Here is a 19,756-nt window from a genome sequence, read left to right on the forward strand (position 1 = left end):
CACGGCCCGCCCTGGTTTTTTAATCAGGTCTGATAATTTATTTTCTTTAACTACAGTCACCACGGTACCATATGGTTTCTCCTATGCTATTATTCCTCCTTAACGTCGGTCGAATGACTGGGGTAGGCGGAGCCTAGGAGGGATCATGTGACCAGCTTTGCTGGGCTCTTTGCCATTTCCTGTTGGGGAAGAGAATATCCCGCAAGTAAGGATGACGCCGTGGACCGGACACACCGTTGGAGAAAGAAATTTATCAGGTAAACATAAATTCTGTTTACCTGATAAATTACTTTCTCCAACGGTGTGTCCGGTCCACGGCCCGCCCTGGTTTTTTAATCAGGTCTGATGATTTATTTTCTTTAACTACAGTCACCACGGTATCATATGGTTTCTCCTATGCAAATATTCCTCCTTTACGTCGGTCGAATGACTGGGGAAGGCGGAGCCTAGGAGGGATCATGTGACCAGCTTTGCTGGGCTCTTTGCCATTTCCTGTTGGGGAAGAGAATATCCCACAAGTAAGGATGACGCCGTGGACCGGACACACCGTTGGAGAAAGTAATTTATCAGGTAAGCATAAATTCTGTTATATTAGTTTCTGGCCCTTGCCAAATTATCAAAACGTTGTCTATAAATCAACACCATTTTACTATATGGGAGTTGAAGGGGTTATCACTATAGATATACATCTCCTCCCACCATCCCATATACAAATTTGCAAAATTGGGTGCAAATTTCGTACCCATGGCAGTCCCTGTTTTTTGTAAATAAAACTCACTTTCAAACAAAAGTAATTTTTATCCAAGATGAATTTAATACTTTCTTTAATAAATTCTCTTTGTTCTAAATCAATGTAGTTGGTTTTCTTAAAATAATGTTCTACTGCTTGTAATCCTAAGCCATGTGGAATGGATGTGTAAAGGGAAGAGACGTCTAAGGTAATCCACATGTATCCCTCTTTCCATTCAATTTTGGATAGTTGTGTGATTACATCTGTGGTATCTCTAATATAAGATTGTAAACAGGGCACCATTGGTTTCAGTATATTGTCTACATATTGAGACAATTTAGTAGTAAGTGACCCTATCCCCGAAACTATAGGTCTACCTGGGGTGTCTATAAGCTGCTTATGTATTTTAGGCAGGTGGTAGAAAATGGCTATACGTGTTTCCACCACCTGCAAAAACTCAAATTCAGATTTATCAAGTATATTTAGTTCTTTTGCCCTCTTGATCAGATCATTATATTGTTCCAAAAATTCCTTAGTTGGATTTTGCCTAAGCTTACTGTATGTTTCTTTATCGTTGAGTAGACGGTAAGCTTCTTTTAAATAATCAGCTCTATTTTGGAGGACAATTCCCCCTCCTTTTTCCGCTTCACGGATAACCAGTGTATCGTTCTTCTTTAGGCCCTCTAAGGCTTCCTTCTCTTTAAAGCTCAAGTTGTTTTCTTTATAAATATATTTATTTTTACAAATTCTTTCCATATCGTGTAAAACAAGGCTATTGAAAACTGGAATACAATTCCCTTGAGCTTGTAGAGGAAAGAATGTAGAGTTAGGTTTAAGCCCCGTATGATTCACCTTAAGATCTAGAGCTTCTAATTCTAGCTCCTGAAGTATTTCTAAGGGAGTCTGACTCTCTCACATTATATAACCCTATAGTGTCTCTTTCTAATTCAAATAGTGTATCGAGAGTCCCAGACTCTTCAAAAGGGTTATTGTCCTCCCCAAGTTTCATGAATTCCTCTCTTTCCTTATTCTTACTTTCATGAAATCTTCTGAGAGTCAATTTTCTTGAAAACTTTTGGAGGTCAATAAACAATTCAAAATCTTTAGGGATATTGGTTGGGGCAAAGGAGAGACCTTTATTCAATACTTCCTCTTCACATAAAGTGTTTTAGAAGAAATATTAAATATTCTCTGATCATGTTCTCTTTTTAATGCCATTCTTTCTCTTTTCTCCTTTTTGAATCGGAGTGCCATCCTTCCTCTACATCCTCTACTCTTTCTCTTATCCCTATTTTTAAATTCCTCCCGGCGGGGGATTCCCCCCTCCCTAAAAAAGACTGGTTATCAGAATTTTTTATTGATTCTAAAGTATTGTCCTATCTTGTTCTGTTTTCCTCCATTCCCTTCCTTATTTTTGTTATAATTGTCAAATTTGGGCCTGGCTCCCAGATGCTCATAAGGCCCCTATCCAACTTGCTTTTTATTTGGATGTTGGTACGTTCTATACTGATATGTATTTTGTTCCCCAAATTGGTTTGAACTATGTGTATTGGAATCTCTAAAAGATCCTCTCCTTTCAAAGTTTGGATTAGAATTCCCATTGGTATTCTGTTTGGTTTTATTTGTATTTGTATGTCCTAAACTATTTGTTGATTGATTGGTATTTTCCCTCCATTTGTTTGTATTTTTATTGAAATTCTTATTTTTATTTTTATTCTTACTTATAGTTGTGTTTTAGGATTAAACCTAGGTTGGCCATTAATGTGAAACCAATTTCAAGTGCACTTACTGTTACAAACTGACAACAGCCGGGGTGCTGCGGACACTGAATACATCAATAACATTTATCCTGTTCAAGAATAAAAAACGCTGCACTCACCGGTCTTCGTGAAAATATTCAATTTAATCTCATCAAATTAGCATCTCAAATGTACAAATACCAAAAACAATATATATATATATATATATATATATATATATATATATATATATATATATATATATATATTTCCATCTAAAGGGGATGAGAGTCCACCAGGAGGAGGCAAAGACACCCCAGCCAAAGGCTTAAATACCTCCCCCACTTCCTTCATTCCCCAGTCATTCTTTGCCTTTCATCACAGGAGGATGGCAGAGGAGTGCCGGAGTTTCGGAGTAGTCTCTTATGGAGGGTAGTTCTCTTCGCAGTGGGACTGGAGTTTTAAGTAGTCCTGTCATTCTCTCAGTGAGGGCCTGGGCGAAAGTTAGAGTCCGGAGATGCAGGGAGAGTCTTTCTGCAAAACCATCCCGACTCATATTAACAGTTCCATTAGCAGTCAGCGTTGACGAGTTTCACTGCCTGCTTTCTTCACTCAAGTCCATGTCAGGAGCGACGCTACTAACCTGTCACACTTGAAGGGCCGTGTTCCTATTCCACTGCGTAGATTCTGGTAAAATCGTTTCATTTTTTGTTAATGATATACTGATGATAACATAAAAGACAGGGTCACAGTGTGGCACCTTTTTATCTTTACAGAATCAAGGGTTAATATTCCTGGAAGGGGATTATTGAACAGGGGTGGGTTCATCCATAATATTGTTTATTGTGTCATTGCTGCGTTATGTGCGAGATTAGGCTCTGGCAATGTGTGGAACTTTCAGGTGACTTGTTGGATTCTTGCGCGGCCATGTTTTGGCATGGTTTTCCCTAGTGCAGGGGCGGTCCTGCCAGGCATTCCACGTGTCAGGGCTTGCCTATCTACTCTTCTCTGTTGATCTGTGGCGCAGGAGACATAGCGGGTTTCTGTAGTCTGGGTCCTAGGAGGTGGTGAGTGCCCCGGCCATTGGTGGTATAAAGGTGCCATTTTTATAAATTTAATTTAGTCTTCCCATAAGAGCAAGCGATGGAGGACTCTGACGCGTTAGAGGGCTCTCCCTCCTTTACAAAGTCTCATTCCTGGGTTTATTGTGAGGAGGTTCTGGTAGATCAGCCTGCTTAACTATGTTCCACATGCCTTGATAAAGTTACAACATCTAAAGGTAAACGGATGTCTAGTACTACTGAGCCGTCCACCTCTGAGGGTTCTTCGTCCCATGAGGTGCGTTCCCTACATTCATCTCCGATTGCACATGCAGCGCCCCGGGGTACAACCGTTACTCCTTCGGGAAAGATTCATTGGCCCTCAGACTTTGCGGACCAACTGGAATCGGCGGTTTCGAAAGTGATCCATGCCATACCACTTTCTGCTAAGCGCAAGCGTAGGGTGTATCATGGCGGCTCGACCCAGGGTTTGTCCTCGCCGATGGCAGATCCAGAGGCTCTATACGAGGTCGGAGTCCGTGTCATTTAAACCTCCTGCTGCTTATTTACTTTAAATTTCTTCTCAAAACAATCAACAATACTTGGAGGAGAGAACAATGGGAAATCATAATTGTATAACATAATTACATGTTGCATTTTTATATGAAATCGGAGTTAATTTTTACGAGTGTTAGCTTAATTTGCATAAAACTACTCTTTATTGACACTTTTCGTGGATAAAATACTGGCGTAAGTTACTTGCGACGACTAAAATGTGTATTTGCGCACATTTCAGAGGATCGCCAGTTTGTCCTACTTACGCCAGTTTAGCATCTAACGGCGCAGTATATGTAATACCCCGATGTGCGAGGTGAAATTACGGGTGGCGCGGGTTCCCACGCTTGCGCCAAAACCTGCGCCGTGTATGTGATCGCGCCCTATAAATTTATTAACTTTGATATATATATATATCTAGATATAGATATAGATATGTGTGTGTGTGTGTGTGTGTGTATATATTTATTTATTTTTTTCTTTTGAATAATGTAATTTATTGACTTCCTAGAATGGAAAGTTAAATATAATAATGATATATAATTTTGTCACCAGACTACCACACCCCTTTAATCTTTCATAATTTGTTTTAAATATCATAGCTATGATGATAGTCCTCAACATCTAACTTTTTTTTAAGAATGGTGGTTTCTGGCCAACACATAACATGCAGTTTAATAAAGCACAGAAGAAAACAATTGAGAATAATATGTTTTTTATACCTTGACCCTGTCAATGACAGTTTATGAACCATAAACTTGTGGGTGCATGATATTGAGGCAGTAAATACTGCTGGAAACAATAGCATATACCTCTGCCAAATTCTCACTGTCATCCTCTTGGAATTTTGCAATTACTTTTTAGAGTTTTATTTTCTAAAGTTGCATTTCTATTTAGTCTGATGCATTTTTTTTTGTGTGTTCGTTTTATGTAGAAATGTACTGCGTGCTTAAAGAGTTATTCTATTATTTATTTTCATGATGTTTCAGGCTGAAATGGATATCATTGAAAAATTGGCTAAAATGGTTCCATGTGAGCATGAAGATTTGCTGAACATAACTTTACGGCTTCTCCTGAACCTGTCCTTTGACACTGGACTGAGGAACAAGATGGTACAAGTAGGACTTCTGCCCAAGCTCACTGCTCTTTTAGGTATGTGTGTACTGTGTTTATCTACGTAACAAACATATACCAATTATGACGAATCCGGCTTCCTCCAAACGTTGCGTGCCTTATGAGCTGGGCGCCAAAGGGGGCACACAAAGATTGGAGGAAGCCGGATTTGTCATCAATATGCTAACTACAGCAGTATCTGTGGGCGGAGCATCGCCGGTCTGCTTTCCATAAAGCAAAGCTAAGTATTTTAAAAAGAAGCTTTATTGTAAAGTAATGAATTAAAATGCCCCTGTTTTTAAGAGAATTTTTAAATACCAGGCACTTATTCATTAAACTTTACATTCATTTTAAAAGGATATGAAATCCCAAAGTTTTCTTTTGTGATGCAGACAGAGCATACCATTTTAAAAATGTTTAAAATTTACTTGTATTATCAAATTTGCTTAGTTCTGATGATATTCTTTGTGGAATAGATACCTAGGTAGGCATCTGAAGTACTGCATGGCAGGAAATAGTGCTGCCATCTAGTACTTTTGCTTCTTACAAAACTGCTGCGATATAGTAGTACAGACACGGGCACACATCTGAGACTACCTCCCTGCTTTTTAACCAAAGATACCAAGAGAATAAAGAACAATTCTTTCTAATGGCAATGAGAGTCCAAGAAAACCATTTATAACCTATGGGAAATACTTCACCTGGCCACCAGGAGGAGACAAAGACACCTCAAACAAAGCATTAAAGGGACAGTCTACACCAGAATTTTTATTGTTTTAAAAGATAGATAATCCCTTTATTACCCATTCCCCAGTTTTGCATAACTAAAACAGTTATAATAATATACTTTTAACCTCTGTGATTATCTTGTATCTAAGCCTCTGCAAACTGCCCCTTTATTTCAGTTCTGTTGACAGACTTGCAGTTTAGCCAATCAGTGCCTGCTCCCAGATAACTTAACGTGCACGAGCACAGTGTTATCTATATGAAATACGTGAACTAACACCCTCTAGTGGTGAAAAACTGTTAGAATGCATTCTGAAAAGAGGTGGCCTTTAAGGTCTAAGAAATTAGCATATGAACATCTTAGGTTAAGCTTCAACTAAGAATACCAAGTGAACAAAGCAAAATTGGTGATAAAAGTAAATTGGAAAATTGTTTAAAATGACATGCTCTATCTGAATCATTAAAGTTTATTTTGGCCTAGACTGTCCCTTTTAAATATCCCTCCCAGTAGTTCTTTGCCTCGTTTCATGAAGGTTGGCAGAGAGAGGTGCTCTGCTGAAGATGTTATTTTTATTGTCCTTAATGGATTGTTCCCTGCAAGAGAGGGCAGGGGAGTTGTAGAGAGCTATGTCATTCTTTTCGTAGAGTTTATAATAGAAGGAAATAAGAAAGTTGTTTAAAATGACTTGCTCTATCTGAATAAAAGAAACATTTTGGTTTCATGTCCCCTTAACAATAATTCATCTTTATATTTTTTAATTTTATTTAAATATCTAAAGAAGGTTTTGTCCCCATTTTAGACCTTTTTCAATTTACTTCTGCTATCAAATGTATTATGTTCTCACATATCCTTTGTTGAAAAGCATACTTAGGTAGGCTCAGGAGCACATATGCCTCTTGTAATTGGCTCACCAGACATGTTCAGCTAGGTACTATTAGTGCATTATTTGACTATTCTTTTTTTGTTGAGTACCTTTTGATAACTGCTCAGAGCTAGACAAGGAGAAACCATCCCCCACCCAGTTTCTGCATTCATAAAGGGATATCATTAAAGGGATGTGAAACCCAAAATTTTTCTTCCATGATTAAGACAGAGCATACAATTTTAAACTACTTTCCAATTTACTTCTATTATTTAAATTGCTTCCTTCTCTTGTTATCCTTTGCTGAAAGGCTTATCTAGGTAAGCTCAAGAGCAGCAAAGAACCTAGGTTCTAACTGCTGATTGGTGACTGCATATATTTATATATATATATATATATATATATATATATATATACATACAAAAAACAATGAAGGATCCAGCACTCACATAGAAAAGTTCATAAAACTTTGTTTGTATGGGGTGCTCGTACGTCAGAGGCTCCTGCACACCTCTCATACATAAAGAAATCCAAAGAGGAAACGTCAGCACCACCAATTCATCAAGGTATCAGCTTTATTTACAGTAACATGAAGACAAAGCAGCAGTGACGTTTCAAGTCCATCTGACTCTTCATCATGCATGATTAAGAGTCAGATGGACTCGAAACGTCGCTGCTTGATGAATTGGTGGTGCTGATGTCTCCTCTTTGGATTTCTTTTATATATATATATATATATATATATATATATATATATATATAATCGATTGTCATTGGCTCACCCAATGACCGATTATACCGATACCAAATATACCGATTGTCATTTCAGCAACCAGTTCAGTCAGCAACCAGTAGTGCATTGCTGCTCATTCAACAAAGCATACCAAGAGAACGAAGAAAAATAATATAATGGTAATAGTAATATGAGGAAATTAGAAAGTTGCTTAAAATTTCATGCTCTATCTGAATAATGAAATAAAAAAATTGTGTTTCATATCCCTTTAAGGCACACACTGCACACCTTTTTGTCATGCCTGTTTTCCCTTCATGTAGAATGTTGATCCTCTCTCCACCTCTCTTTAAATAAATCCTTGCTTATCTGTACGTCACAAAGTTGGCAATAAGGTAGGGTGTCCAAACACTCAGAGTAGCTTCACAACACAATAACAGCAACACTGTTGCAAAACAAACAGTAGTGTTTAAAGGGATAGGAAAGTCAAAATTAAACTTGCCTGATTCAAATAGAGAATGTAATTTTAAGACACTTTTAAATTCACTTCTATTTTCAAATGTGCTTCGTTCTCTTAGTATCCCTTGTTAAAAATGAATACATATCCTACACTAGTGGGAGCTGCTGCTGATTGGTGCCTGCACACATTTGTCTCTTGTGATTGGATAACTAGATGTGTTCAGCTAGCTGCCATTAGTGCAATAGATAACAAGAGAACAAAGCAAATTTGATATTAGAAGTACATTGGAAAGATGTTTAAAATCTTATGTTCTGTCTGAATCATTAAAGAAAATTCTGGGGTTTACTATCCCTTTAATGACAGAATACAGATCCAACAGAAATCCAGTCATGACTAAGGGTTAAGAGCCCGAAACGTTGCTGGATTTCTGTTGGATCTGTATTCTGCCATTAAACACTACTGGTTAGTTTTGCAACGGTGTTGCTGTTATTGTGCTGTGAAGTTACTCTGAGTGTTTGGATACTTTTTTCATGCAAGCAGTGAGCCTCTGCTTCTACGATCCCTTTACATTTTATGGTCATTGCTGATGCTTTATATAGATTGAAATAGGGTAGGGTGTATCCAGGTAAATTAGGAACCTGAAAACTTCTGGGAAGTTTTATTCCTTGTTTATAGGGACATTCTAATTAAAAATGACATGATGTGATTAGATAGAGCATGTCAGTTTTGCATCACAAACTGAATTTTACTATGTGTTTAACTTAACTATACAAAGAAGTTAGGCTTGGGAATCAAAAGTCATGTGCTATTGCTTCCTCTGGCCGTCTTCTTCCCGCTAGCCGCAGGCGATAAACACATAGTAGTCCTGAGTCTGTAAAAATATGTGCTAACAAATTAAATGTTTATGTGTGTTTACAGACATATATACACTTATACACACATAAATACATAACACGGAAGGGGACTGCTCTCTCAGACTGGACCGGGTACACATCCCATGACCCTGCAAGATGCTCAGCCCTGGGTGCTCACTGGCACTCACAGGAAGCTGTGCTGTCCTCAGAGTCACAGGCAGTTAACCCCAGACAGGTCTGGGTGCAAGGCCAATAGGGAAAATTACAAAATAAATTAATACAACACACAGAGAAAGTCCAGCACTCGCTTACAAGCTGTCAGTTAAGATTAAAAGCAAAAATGGAAGGGTTAGTCACCGCATCTGGCCAAATGGAACAAGCCCAGGTACCACATCAAGGTCCCTTCAAAAACCTGGGTCCCTAAACCAGCCAAACAATGCAAGCTGTCAATCCAACAAACTGGGAACACATAAATACATATATAATATAATATATATATATATATATATATATATATATATATATATATATATATAAGTATGAAGAGAAATAATGTAAACCCTATCCAGCGCTCCCACATATAACCTGAAAAAATAATAATAGAGTAAGAGCTGCGAGAGTCTCAAAGCAAACACACTAACACAGATGTCGGGTATGATGCAACAAAATAATTTAATGATCAATAATGAAACTATGTGCATAAAAATAAGAAGGGAAAACTCGATTCGTCATCCTAAAATAATCCTAAACATATGCGATTCATTCATTACCCAACGTACAAACAGGGGGTCTCAAAAGTCCAGCTACACAGTGCGTCCACTGAATAAGTAAAGAGCAAGTCCGAACTATTGTATAATTACAGGCAATAACATGAAGCCAAATAGGCACAGTCCTTCTGAAGTATATCTCTGACTCAATCCTATTCAGGGAGATTACATGTGGTTATGAGCGTACTTGCAAATATTCATGACACATCAAGGGGCCAAACCTTTAACCAGTAGTCCTCCCTGTACTTTGTCCGCACCACTCACTCCAATCCAGAGGGAGCTGACCAAATGCCAACGAGGCTGAGTTTACCCTTCAGCTGGGGTTTAGGCATCCTCCTCCGTATCAGGTGTAACGCCTCTCATTTATCGTTACCCAGTGTTACCTGAATGCAGAGTCTCAAGGAATCTTCACCCCGTGTCTCCTCAATGCAAGATTCACCACCGCTCACCGCTGATCTGTTTGTGTCCATGTTATTGTGTAGTTGCATAGGGAAGCAGTCAGAGGTAGTCGTTGGGATAGGACGCTGTAATTTCAGACAGCGTGGAAGTCGGCTCCAGCCGATTGACAACCGCTACACGTGTTTCACCCTACGTCACAGAGGGCTTCCTCAGGCACAATGATTGATATCCGCTCTAGAGATTCAGCTCTATTTACCTAGAGCCCCACAGGTGAATTGAAACAGCCTTAATTATTGCACATAGTAACAAAATAGAAGAAAAAAACCCCATATGTACCTTCATTTAATAAAACAAACTAAATTAGCTACAAAAACCGTTGCTCAACCTGACATCCGCGATAAGCACTGATTTGTCAAAAAAACTAATGTGATACCAGATGTACATATATAGCTAACAGATATATGTAGATATACACACAGCTGCCAGATAATAATAAGAGTCTAAGCAGACATGAGTAAATAGTGATCTCAGATTATAATGGCATCCATATAGAGGATTTAAAAGACCTATCACATGAGCCCATAGACCACAATATAGTAATGAAATGGAAATCAATATATGCTAATGTACACTTCAAGTCATTGTATAATACATTCTAATATAATAATCCATTACTTTAAGTATTGAGAAAGGGGGCAAAGTTTAATTTCTCTTGTAAGGTGTATGCAGTCCACGGATCATCCATTACTTGTGGGATATTCTCCTTCCCAACAGGAAGTTGCAAGAGGACACCCACAGCAGAGCTGCTATATAGCTCCTCCCCTAACTGCCATATCCAGTCATTCTCTTGCAACTCTCAACAAAGCTGGAGGTAGTAAGAGGAGAGTGGTAAAATATAGTTAGTTTTTTCTTCAATCAAAAGTTTATTTTCAAATAGTACCGGAGTTGTACTATTTTATCTCAGGCAGTATTTAGAAGAAGAATCTGCCTGCGTTTTCTATGATCTTAGCAGCTTGTAACTAAGATCCACTGCTGTTCTCACATATGTCTGAGGAGTGAGGTAACTTCAGAGGGAGAATGGCGTGCAGGTTATCCTGCTATGAGGTATGTGCAGTTTTAAGTTTTTCTAGGGACTAGAAAATGCTGCTGGTACCGGATTAATGTAAGTTAAGCCTAAAAACAGTGATTTAATAGCGACTTGTATCAGGCTTACTACCAGAGATATATACTCTTATAATATGGCAATATAAAACGTTTGCTGGCATGTTTAATCGTTTTTATATATGCTTTGGTGATAAAACTTATTGGGGCCTAGTTTTTTTCCACATGGCTGGCTTGATTTTTGCCTAGAAACAGTTTCCTGAGGCTTTCCACTGTTGTAGTATGAGTGGGAGGGGCCTATTTTAGCGCTTTTTTGCGCAGTTAAAAATTACAGACAGAGACATTCAGCTTCCCTCAGCAGTCCCCTGCATGCTATAGGACATCTCTGAAGGGCTCTAAAGGCTTCAAAAGTCGTTTATTGAGGAAGGTAGGGCCACAAGCTGAGCTGTGGCAGTTGTTGTGACTGTTTAAAAAACGTTTATTTCGTTTTTTTTATCCGTTTTTTGCATTAAGGGGTTAATCATCCATTTGCAAGTGGGTGCAATGCTCTGCTAACCTATTACATACACTGTAAAAATTTTGTTTGATTTACTGCCTTTTTTCACTGTTTTTCAAATTTTGACAAAATTTGTTTCTCTTAAAGGCACAGTACCATTTTTTATATTTGCTTGTTAACTTGATTTAAAGTGTTTTCCAAACTTGCTAGTCTCATTGCTAGTCTGTACAAACATGTCTGACATAGAGGAAACTCCTTGTTCATTATGTTTAAAAGCCATGGTGGAACCCCATATGAGAATGTGTACTAAATGTATTGATTTCACTTTAAACTATAAAGATCAGCTTTTGTCTTTAAAAAATTTATCACCAGAGGATTCTGACGAGGGGGAAGTTATGCCGACTAACTCTCCCCACGTGTCAGACCCTTTGACTCCCGCTCAAGGGACTCACGCTCAAATGGCGCCAAGTACATCAAGGACGCCCATAGCAATTACTTTACAAGACATGGCGGCAGTCATGGATAATACACTGTCAGCGGTATTAGCCAGGCTACCTGAATTTAGAGGAAAGCGTGATAGCTCTGGTGTTAGGCGTAATACAGAGCATACAGACGCTTTAAGGGCCATGTCTGATACTGCCTCACAATATGCAGAAGCTGAGGAAGGAGAGCTTCAGTCTGTGGGTGATATCTCTGACTCAGGGAAACCTGATTCTGATATTTCTACTTTTAAATTTAAGCTTGAGAACCTCTGTTTATTGCTTAGGGAGGTTTTAGCTGCTCTGAATGACTGTGACACAATTGCAGTGCCAGAGAAATTGTGTAGACTGGATAAATACTTTGCAGTGCCGGTGTGTACTGAGGTTTTTCCAATACCTTAAAGGTTTACAGAAATTATTAATAAAGAGTGGGATAGACTCGGTGTGCCGTTTTCCCCCCCTCCTATCTTTAGAAAAATGCTTCCCATAGAATTCCTCAGAGTTCCATCATTCAAAATGGAAACTATTCGGACCATCCTACCTATGATCCAGGAGGGTCAATATATGACTACCGTGGATTTAAAGGATGCTTACCTTCACATTCCGATACACAAAGATCATCATCGGTTCCTAAGGTTTGCCTTTCTGGACAGGCATTACCAGTTTGTGGCTCTTCCCTTCGGGTTAGCTACAGCCCCAAGAATTTTTACAAAGGTTCTGGGGTCGCTTCTGGCGGTCCTAAGGCCGCGGGGCATAGCAGTGGCCCCTTATCTAGACGACATCCTGATACAGGCGTCAAACTTCCAAATTGCCAAGTCCCATATGGACATAGTTCTGGCATTTCTGAGGTCGCATGGGTGGAAAGTGAACGAGGAAAAGAGTTCTCTGTCCCCACTCACAAGAATCTCCTTCCTAGGGACTCTGATAGATTCTGTAGAAATGAAAATTTACCTGACGGAGTCCAGGTTATCAAAACTTCTAAATTCTTGCCGTGTTCTCCATTCTATTCCGCACCCTTCGGTGGCTCAGTGCATGGAAGTAATCGGCTTAATGGTAGCGGCAATGGACATAGTACCGTTTGCGCGCCTACATCTCAGACCGCTGCAACTATGCATGCTCAGTCAGTGGAATGGGGATTACACAGATTTGTCCCCTCTACTAAATCTGGATCAAGACACCAGAGATTCTCTCCTCTGGTGGCTATAAGGTATGACCTTTCGCAGGCCAGATTGGACAATTGTAACGACAGATGCCAGCCTTCTAGGTTGGGGTGCAGTCTGGAACTCCCTGAAGGTTCAGGGATCGTGGACTCAGGAGGAGAAACTCCTCCCAATAAATATTCTGTAATTGAGGGCAATATTCAATGCTCTTCAAGCTTGGCCTCAGTTAACAACCCTGAGGTTCATCAGATTTCAGTCGGACAACATCACGACTGTGGCTTACATCAACCATCAAGGGGGAACAAGGAGTTCCCTAGGGATGTTAGAAGTCTCCAAAATAATTCGCTGGGCAGAGAGACACTCTTGCCACCTATCAGCGATCCATATCCCAGGTGTAGAGAACTGGGAGGCGGATTTTCTAAGTCGTCAGACTTTTCATCCGGGGGAGTGGGAACTCCATCCGGAGGTGTTTGCTCAATTAATTCATCGTTGGGGCAAACCAGAACTGGATCTCATGGCATCTCGCCAGAACGCCAAGCTTCCTTATTACGGATCCAGGTCCAGGGACCCGGAAGCGACGCTGATAGATGCTCTAGCAGCGCCTTGGTCTTTCAACCTGGCTTACGTGTTTCCACCGTTTCCTCTGCTCCCTCGACTGATTGCCAAAATCAAGCAGGAGAGAGCATCAGTGATCTTGATAGCGCCTGCGTGGCCCCTTTGCAGTTAAAGGGACAACTAAGTCCAAATAAAACTTTCATGATATAAATAGGGAATGTAATTTTAAACAACTTTTCAATTTATTTTTATTACCAATTTTGCTTTGTTCTCTTGGTATTCTTAGTCGAAATCTAAACCTAGGAGTCAAAGACTGCCTCTAATCTGAATGCACTTTGACCACTAGAGGGCATTAGTTCATGTGTTTCATATAGTTAACATTGAGCTCATGCACGTGAAGTTACCCTGGATTGAGCACTGATTGGCTAAAATGCAAGTCTGTCAAAAGAACTGATAGAAGGGGGCAGTTTGCAAAAGCTTAGCTACAAGGTGATCACAGAGGTAAAAAGTATATTAATATAACCATGTTGGTTATGCAAAACTGGGGAATGGGTAATAAAGGGATTATCTATCTTTTTAATCAACAAAAAATCTGGTGTTGACTCTCCCTTTAAGTAGATTAAAACATGTAAAGGCATATGTATGCAATATTCATAAAAATATTATATTGGAAGGAAAGAACACAAAGCGCATCCACGATTGAAGGTAAAAAAGTTTGATACATTTAATGGTGCACACAATCTATTGCACTTACAAGAGATAAATAAATGAATGCCTTGTTTAAAATGCCTTGGCAAACACACTGGATGTTCAGCGATGTTCGTCTCCACGTAACTCAGCAGGTAGCGACCACTGCTTTTACTGTGTCATAGTCTTCCACCTCGGCAAAAGTAAGAATTTTCTTTTTCAAAGTGCAGAGTCAGTAGTAGACCATCCTATCTACGCGTTTCGTTTGTCCTTTGCAAACTTCCTCAAGACATTGGATGTAATGGATACTTCGTCCAAGAATCCCCTTTCATATAAAGGCCGTCTAAGCTCCACCCTTTCTGCTGCGTGTTGTGTGACGTTAGATGATAACATGGCACGCCCATTAGCCATGTGCTTTTACGGCGTGCTTCCTAGATCAACACATCTACTTGTCCTGTCAATCTCCACGTTATAACTGGATTGAAACTATGTAACTTTCATTCAAGTATCCATTACATCCAACGTCTTGAGGAAGTTTGCAAAGGACAAACGAAACGCGTAGACAGGATGGTCTACTACTGACTCTGCACTTTGAAAAAGAAAATTCTATTATCCATTGTTTGCCGAGGTGGAAGACTGTGACACAGTAAATACATTGGTGGCTACCTACTGAGTTACGTGGAGCTGAACATCCAGTGTGTTTGCCAAGGCATTTTAAACAAGGCATTCATTTATTTATCTCTTGTAATGCCATAGATTGCGTGCACCATTAAATGTATCAAACTTTTTTACCTTGAATCGTGGATGCGCTTAGTGTTCTTTTCTTCCAGTGTGCTAAAGCCTGAGCACTGCTTAGTGCTCAGTGAATGTGGAAACTGCCCCAATGATTCACAAGAATAGGGAGAGCTATATAGTCTATAGGAGCCGAAAACATTACACCTAAAAAAATCTACCTATACTCCCGGAGAATGTGAGTTTTTTGTTATAACAATATTGGATTGATGGATTCAAGATCAGATATTTTAAATTATTACCAATAAGGGAATATAGTATCAACTAACTATATATTTGTATCTATTATTGTACTTGTCTGTGTGCAGCTTATATATTTTTGTGTAATAAAATGTTATACAGTGTATTTACTCTAAATCACATTCCAATGTTCTGCACATAGCAGAATATGTTCTAAGTATTTATAAATGTGTGTATATATATATATATATATATATATCTACACCTATATATAAATGTGTGTATGTGTGTGTGTATATATATATATATATATATATATATATATATATATATATATATATATATATATATACAGGTAGCCCTCAGTTTACGCCGGGGTTAGGTTCAAGAAGGAATGGTTATAAATCGAAACCATTGTAAATTGAAACCCAGTTTATAATGTAAGTCAATGGGAAGTGAGGGAGTTAGGTTCCAGGCCCCTCTCAAAATTGTCATAAGTAACACCTAATACATTATTTTTAAAGTTTTGAAATGAAGACTTTTCATGCTAAACAGCATTATAAACCTAATAAAATAATCACACAACACAGAATATATAATTAAACTAAGTTAAATGAACAAAAACATTTGCCAAACAGCATTATAAACCTAATAAAATAATCACACAGCACAGAATATATAATTAAACTTAGTTAAATGAACAAAAACATTTGCTAAACAGCATTATAAACCTAATAAAATAATCACACAACTCAGACTTTACTTGCATTTTTCGGCAAACAGTTCTTTCTATGCATTCTAATCTGGACTGATTTATAGACAGGAAGATCTTGTTCCTTTGAAATCTGCTCAATAGCTCAGGTCTGGTTAAACTGATTAATTTCAGCTTGCTTGGCTTGCATATCTTTGCTGCAACACAAGCGGACAGCTACACCTACTGACTTTTTTAATCAATGCACTGCTTCTCAATGCTTTTCAACAGCAGTCACATGACTGAAAAAAAGGTTGTTATTCTGAATCGGTGCAAATTGAACCGTTGTAAATCGAGGGCCACCTGTATATATATATATATATATATATATATATATATATTGTACCAAAATACCATCAGATATATGTAGAAATGGGCAAATTTGCCTTTTTTTGCAGGAGTGCAATAATTAACTTGTTGCTACCGCAGGCTCATGGTAGCAATTGGCGCTTATAAAATGAACCAGAGATTGGAACTCTGCCCCAAAATATTGTCTAGTGTAGTTTATTAAAAAATAAAGATGGCAGCACTTTTGTTTTTTAATAAATTTATACTGCACTACACAGTATTTTGGGGTTAAAGTTGGTGGGAGTAGGGTGTTAGAGAAAAATGGCTTGTATACATACTGTATATATTTATGTGTTAATATGACATATATTAACACACAAATATATATGTATATCAGCATATACATATATATTTGATTGCTGCCATCGATGCAGGACTTACCCCCTTTGCTGGCGCTGAAGTTCTGATTCCGTCTCTGACAGCATCAGAACAAGCCTCTCATCGGAACCTATGGAAGAGCGCTCTTGTTAATGCATCGCTGGGAAGCATTGCGCTCATGAGAGCGCACTTCCATAGTCTCCTATGAGAGCTGTGAACTTGTAATACCAGCGCACATCATCGTGCGCTGGTATTACAAAGCAGAGCGCTAATATCTCTTTCATGAAAGCGATATATAGCACTCCACTTGTAATCTAGCCCATAGAGTTCTATGGTCAATAAGGAAAAATGACTTGCACTAATGAATTAGAGTTTGTACTTTTTTGCATTTGAATGTTCCTTCAACAATAAAACTAACTTGGGACAAATTTGCATAACATTTTAATTGTGACACCTTTATAAAGTGACAGTGTTTTGGTAAAATTTTATAGCTCTGCATTTTTTTTATCATTTTTTCTTCAGTAATAAGTGATTGAAGTTCCATTTTTTTCATGTCTTTCTCACCTGAAGGGTAATTAGTAGCAGCACCATTCTACTACATAGGCAGGAAGCCAACTTTACATTTTCTGTTTTGTTGTGGAAATACTCATCAATCTTTATTGGTTCAGAAAGCGGTCGGCTAACATTGGCGTGGGGGTAACTATCAATCTTAGAAGCAGCAGCAGCTGAATCTTTTCTGCTGGCATCCATAACTCATCCAGATGGAACCCAGCTGCACCAGCAGAATAAAAAAATAAATATTTAAAGGATATGAAACCCCAAAAAATATTTTCTGATTCAGACAGCATATAATTTAAAACAAGATCTCAATTGACTTCTATTATAAAATTTGCTTTGTTCCAATGTTATTCATTGTTGAAGTGATACCTAGCCCGCATGCCCGATGTCTTGGGGGTCACACTTGACTCAGACCTTTCCTTCACTCCTCACATTCAGTGAGGAAAAACATCTCTAAAATTAGACATTTCCTTACACAAGACACAACTAAGATTTTAATCCACTCTCCTTTCCCGTCTCGACTACTGCAACTCCGTCCTCTGGTCTACCTAGCTGCCGCCTAGCTCCTTTACAATCCATAATGAATGCCTCTGCCAGGCTCATCTTCCTTACACGTCGCTCTTCATCTGCTGCACCTCTCTGCCAATCCCTTCACTGGCTTTCTCTTGCCTCCAGGATTAAGCACAAAATCCTCACGCTGACATACAAAGCCCTCAACTGCACTGCTCCCCCCTACATTTCAGACCTTGTCTCCAGATACTCTCCCTCCCGTCCCCTTCGCTCTACTCACGATCTCCTCCTCTCCTCCTCTCGTTACTTCCTCAAATTCCCTTTTACAGGACTTCTCCAGACTGGCTCCCATCTTGTTGAACTCCCTGCCTCGCTCCACAAGACTCTCCTCTAGTTTTAACAGCTTCAAGCGCTCCCTAAAGACTCTACTGTTCAGGGATGCATACAACCAACACTAACCTTTCCTAACTCCATCGCTTTCCCCTTGAACCCCTTAGAATGTAAGCCTATGAGCCCAGCTGTTTGCAGATCGCCTTCATAAGAGCCAACTACAATAGTGCAACTCTCAGCAGGGCCCTCTGCCCATTCGATCCCTATAAATGTTATCCTGTATACCGACTATGTTTATAGCGCTGCAGAATCTGTTGGCGCTCTACAAATACCTGTTGTTAATAATAATACCTAGGTAGGCAACAGGAGTGCCACATGGCTGGTAATAGTGCTGCCATCTAGTGCTCTTGCAAATGAATAACATTTTTGCTAAACTGCTGCGATATAGTGCTCCAGAAATAGGCCGGCTCCTAAGAATATGTCCCTGCTTTTCAACAAAAGATACCAAGAGAATGAAGTCAAACGGATAATAGAAGTAAATTATAAAGTTATTTAAAATCCCATGCTCTGAATCATGAAAGAAAAAAAAAATCAGTTTCATATCCCTTTCATTTAAAAATAAAATACCTACTTTTTACCAAAAAGGAATTTACCCAACACAAAAGGTTAATTGTACACATAAAACAATGGATCATAAGTTTTTTTTAAAAATATTTGAAAACCACTGTCAGGTCTCCTCTCTGTCGTCATGTCATGCGTGGTGGGGCAATGTTAGCGATATTTTAGCTGGAGTTTAATTCATCAGTTGTAATGAAGATTCACTTTAACTTACTAGCGCGGAAAGTTAAACGCATAGTTTGTCAGCTCCAGAGCAGCAGTGCACTGCTTTGACCTCTCTGAACACATCTGCTGAGCCAATGAATGACAAGAGGCATATGTGTGTAGCCACATATCACCAAGAGAACAAAGTAAATTTGATAATAGAAGTAAATTAAAATGTACACAAAGGAATTGTTCCGGGGATAAATGTGAGGCACAACACTAAAATGTTATTAAAGGGACACTCCATCCAAAATTAAACTTTCATGATCAGATAGAGCAGCTATTTTAAACAACTTTCCAATTGAATTCCATTCCCAAAATGTGCACAGTCTTTTTTATATTTACTTTTTTTTTTGTCACCAGCTCATACTGAGCATGTGCAAGCACTCACAGAATATATGTATATGTGATTGGCTGATAGCTGTCACATGGTACGTGTATGCATTTGTGATTGGCTGATAGCTGTCACATGATACAAGGGGAGTGGAAAAAGACATAACTTTGAAATTTGTCAGAAAATAAACCTACTACTCATTTGAAGTTCAGGCTAAGTGCTATTGCATTGTCTTTTTATCATGCATTTGTTGATAATGCAAATCTACTGTGTTTATTTGTCTTTAAACATAATAAAATAGTTGTAGACAAACACAATATATATTTAGGGGTTTAGTATCTACCATATACAATTTACCT

General features: G+C 38.7%; 1 protein-coding gene across 1 annotated transcript in view; it reads left to right on the forward strand.

Annotated features, from left to right (window-relative positions):
- Positions 1-19,756, forward strand: part of KIFAP3 (kinesin associated protein 3) — a 479,627-nt gene that overhangs the window by 183,346 nt on the left and 276,525 nt on the right. The window contains 1 exon segment of the mRNA XM_053693102.1: positions 5,054-5,216. Coding sequence (XP_053549077.1) covers positions 5,054-5,216 — 163 coding nt within the window.

Source organism: Bombina bombina, chromosome 10 (genome assembly GCF_027579735.1).
Source record: "Bombina bombina isolate aBomBom1 chromosome 10, aBomBom1.pri, whole genome shotgun sequence".
Classification (NCBI taxonomy): Eukaryota; Metazoa; Chordata; class Amphibia; order Anura; family Bombinatoridae; genus Bombina; species Bombina bombina.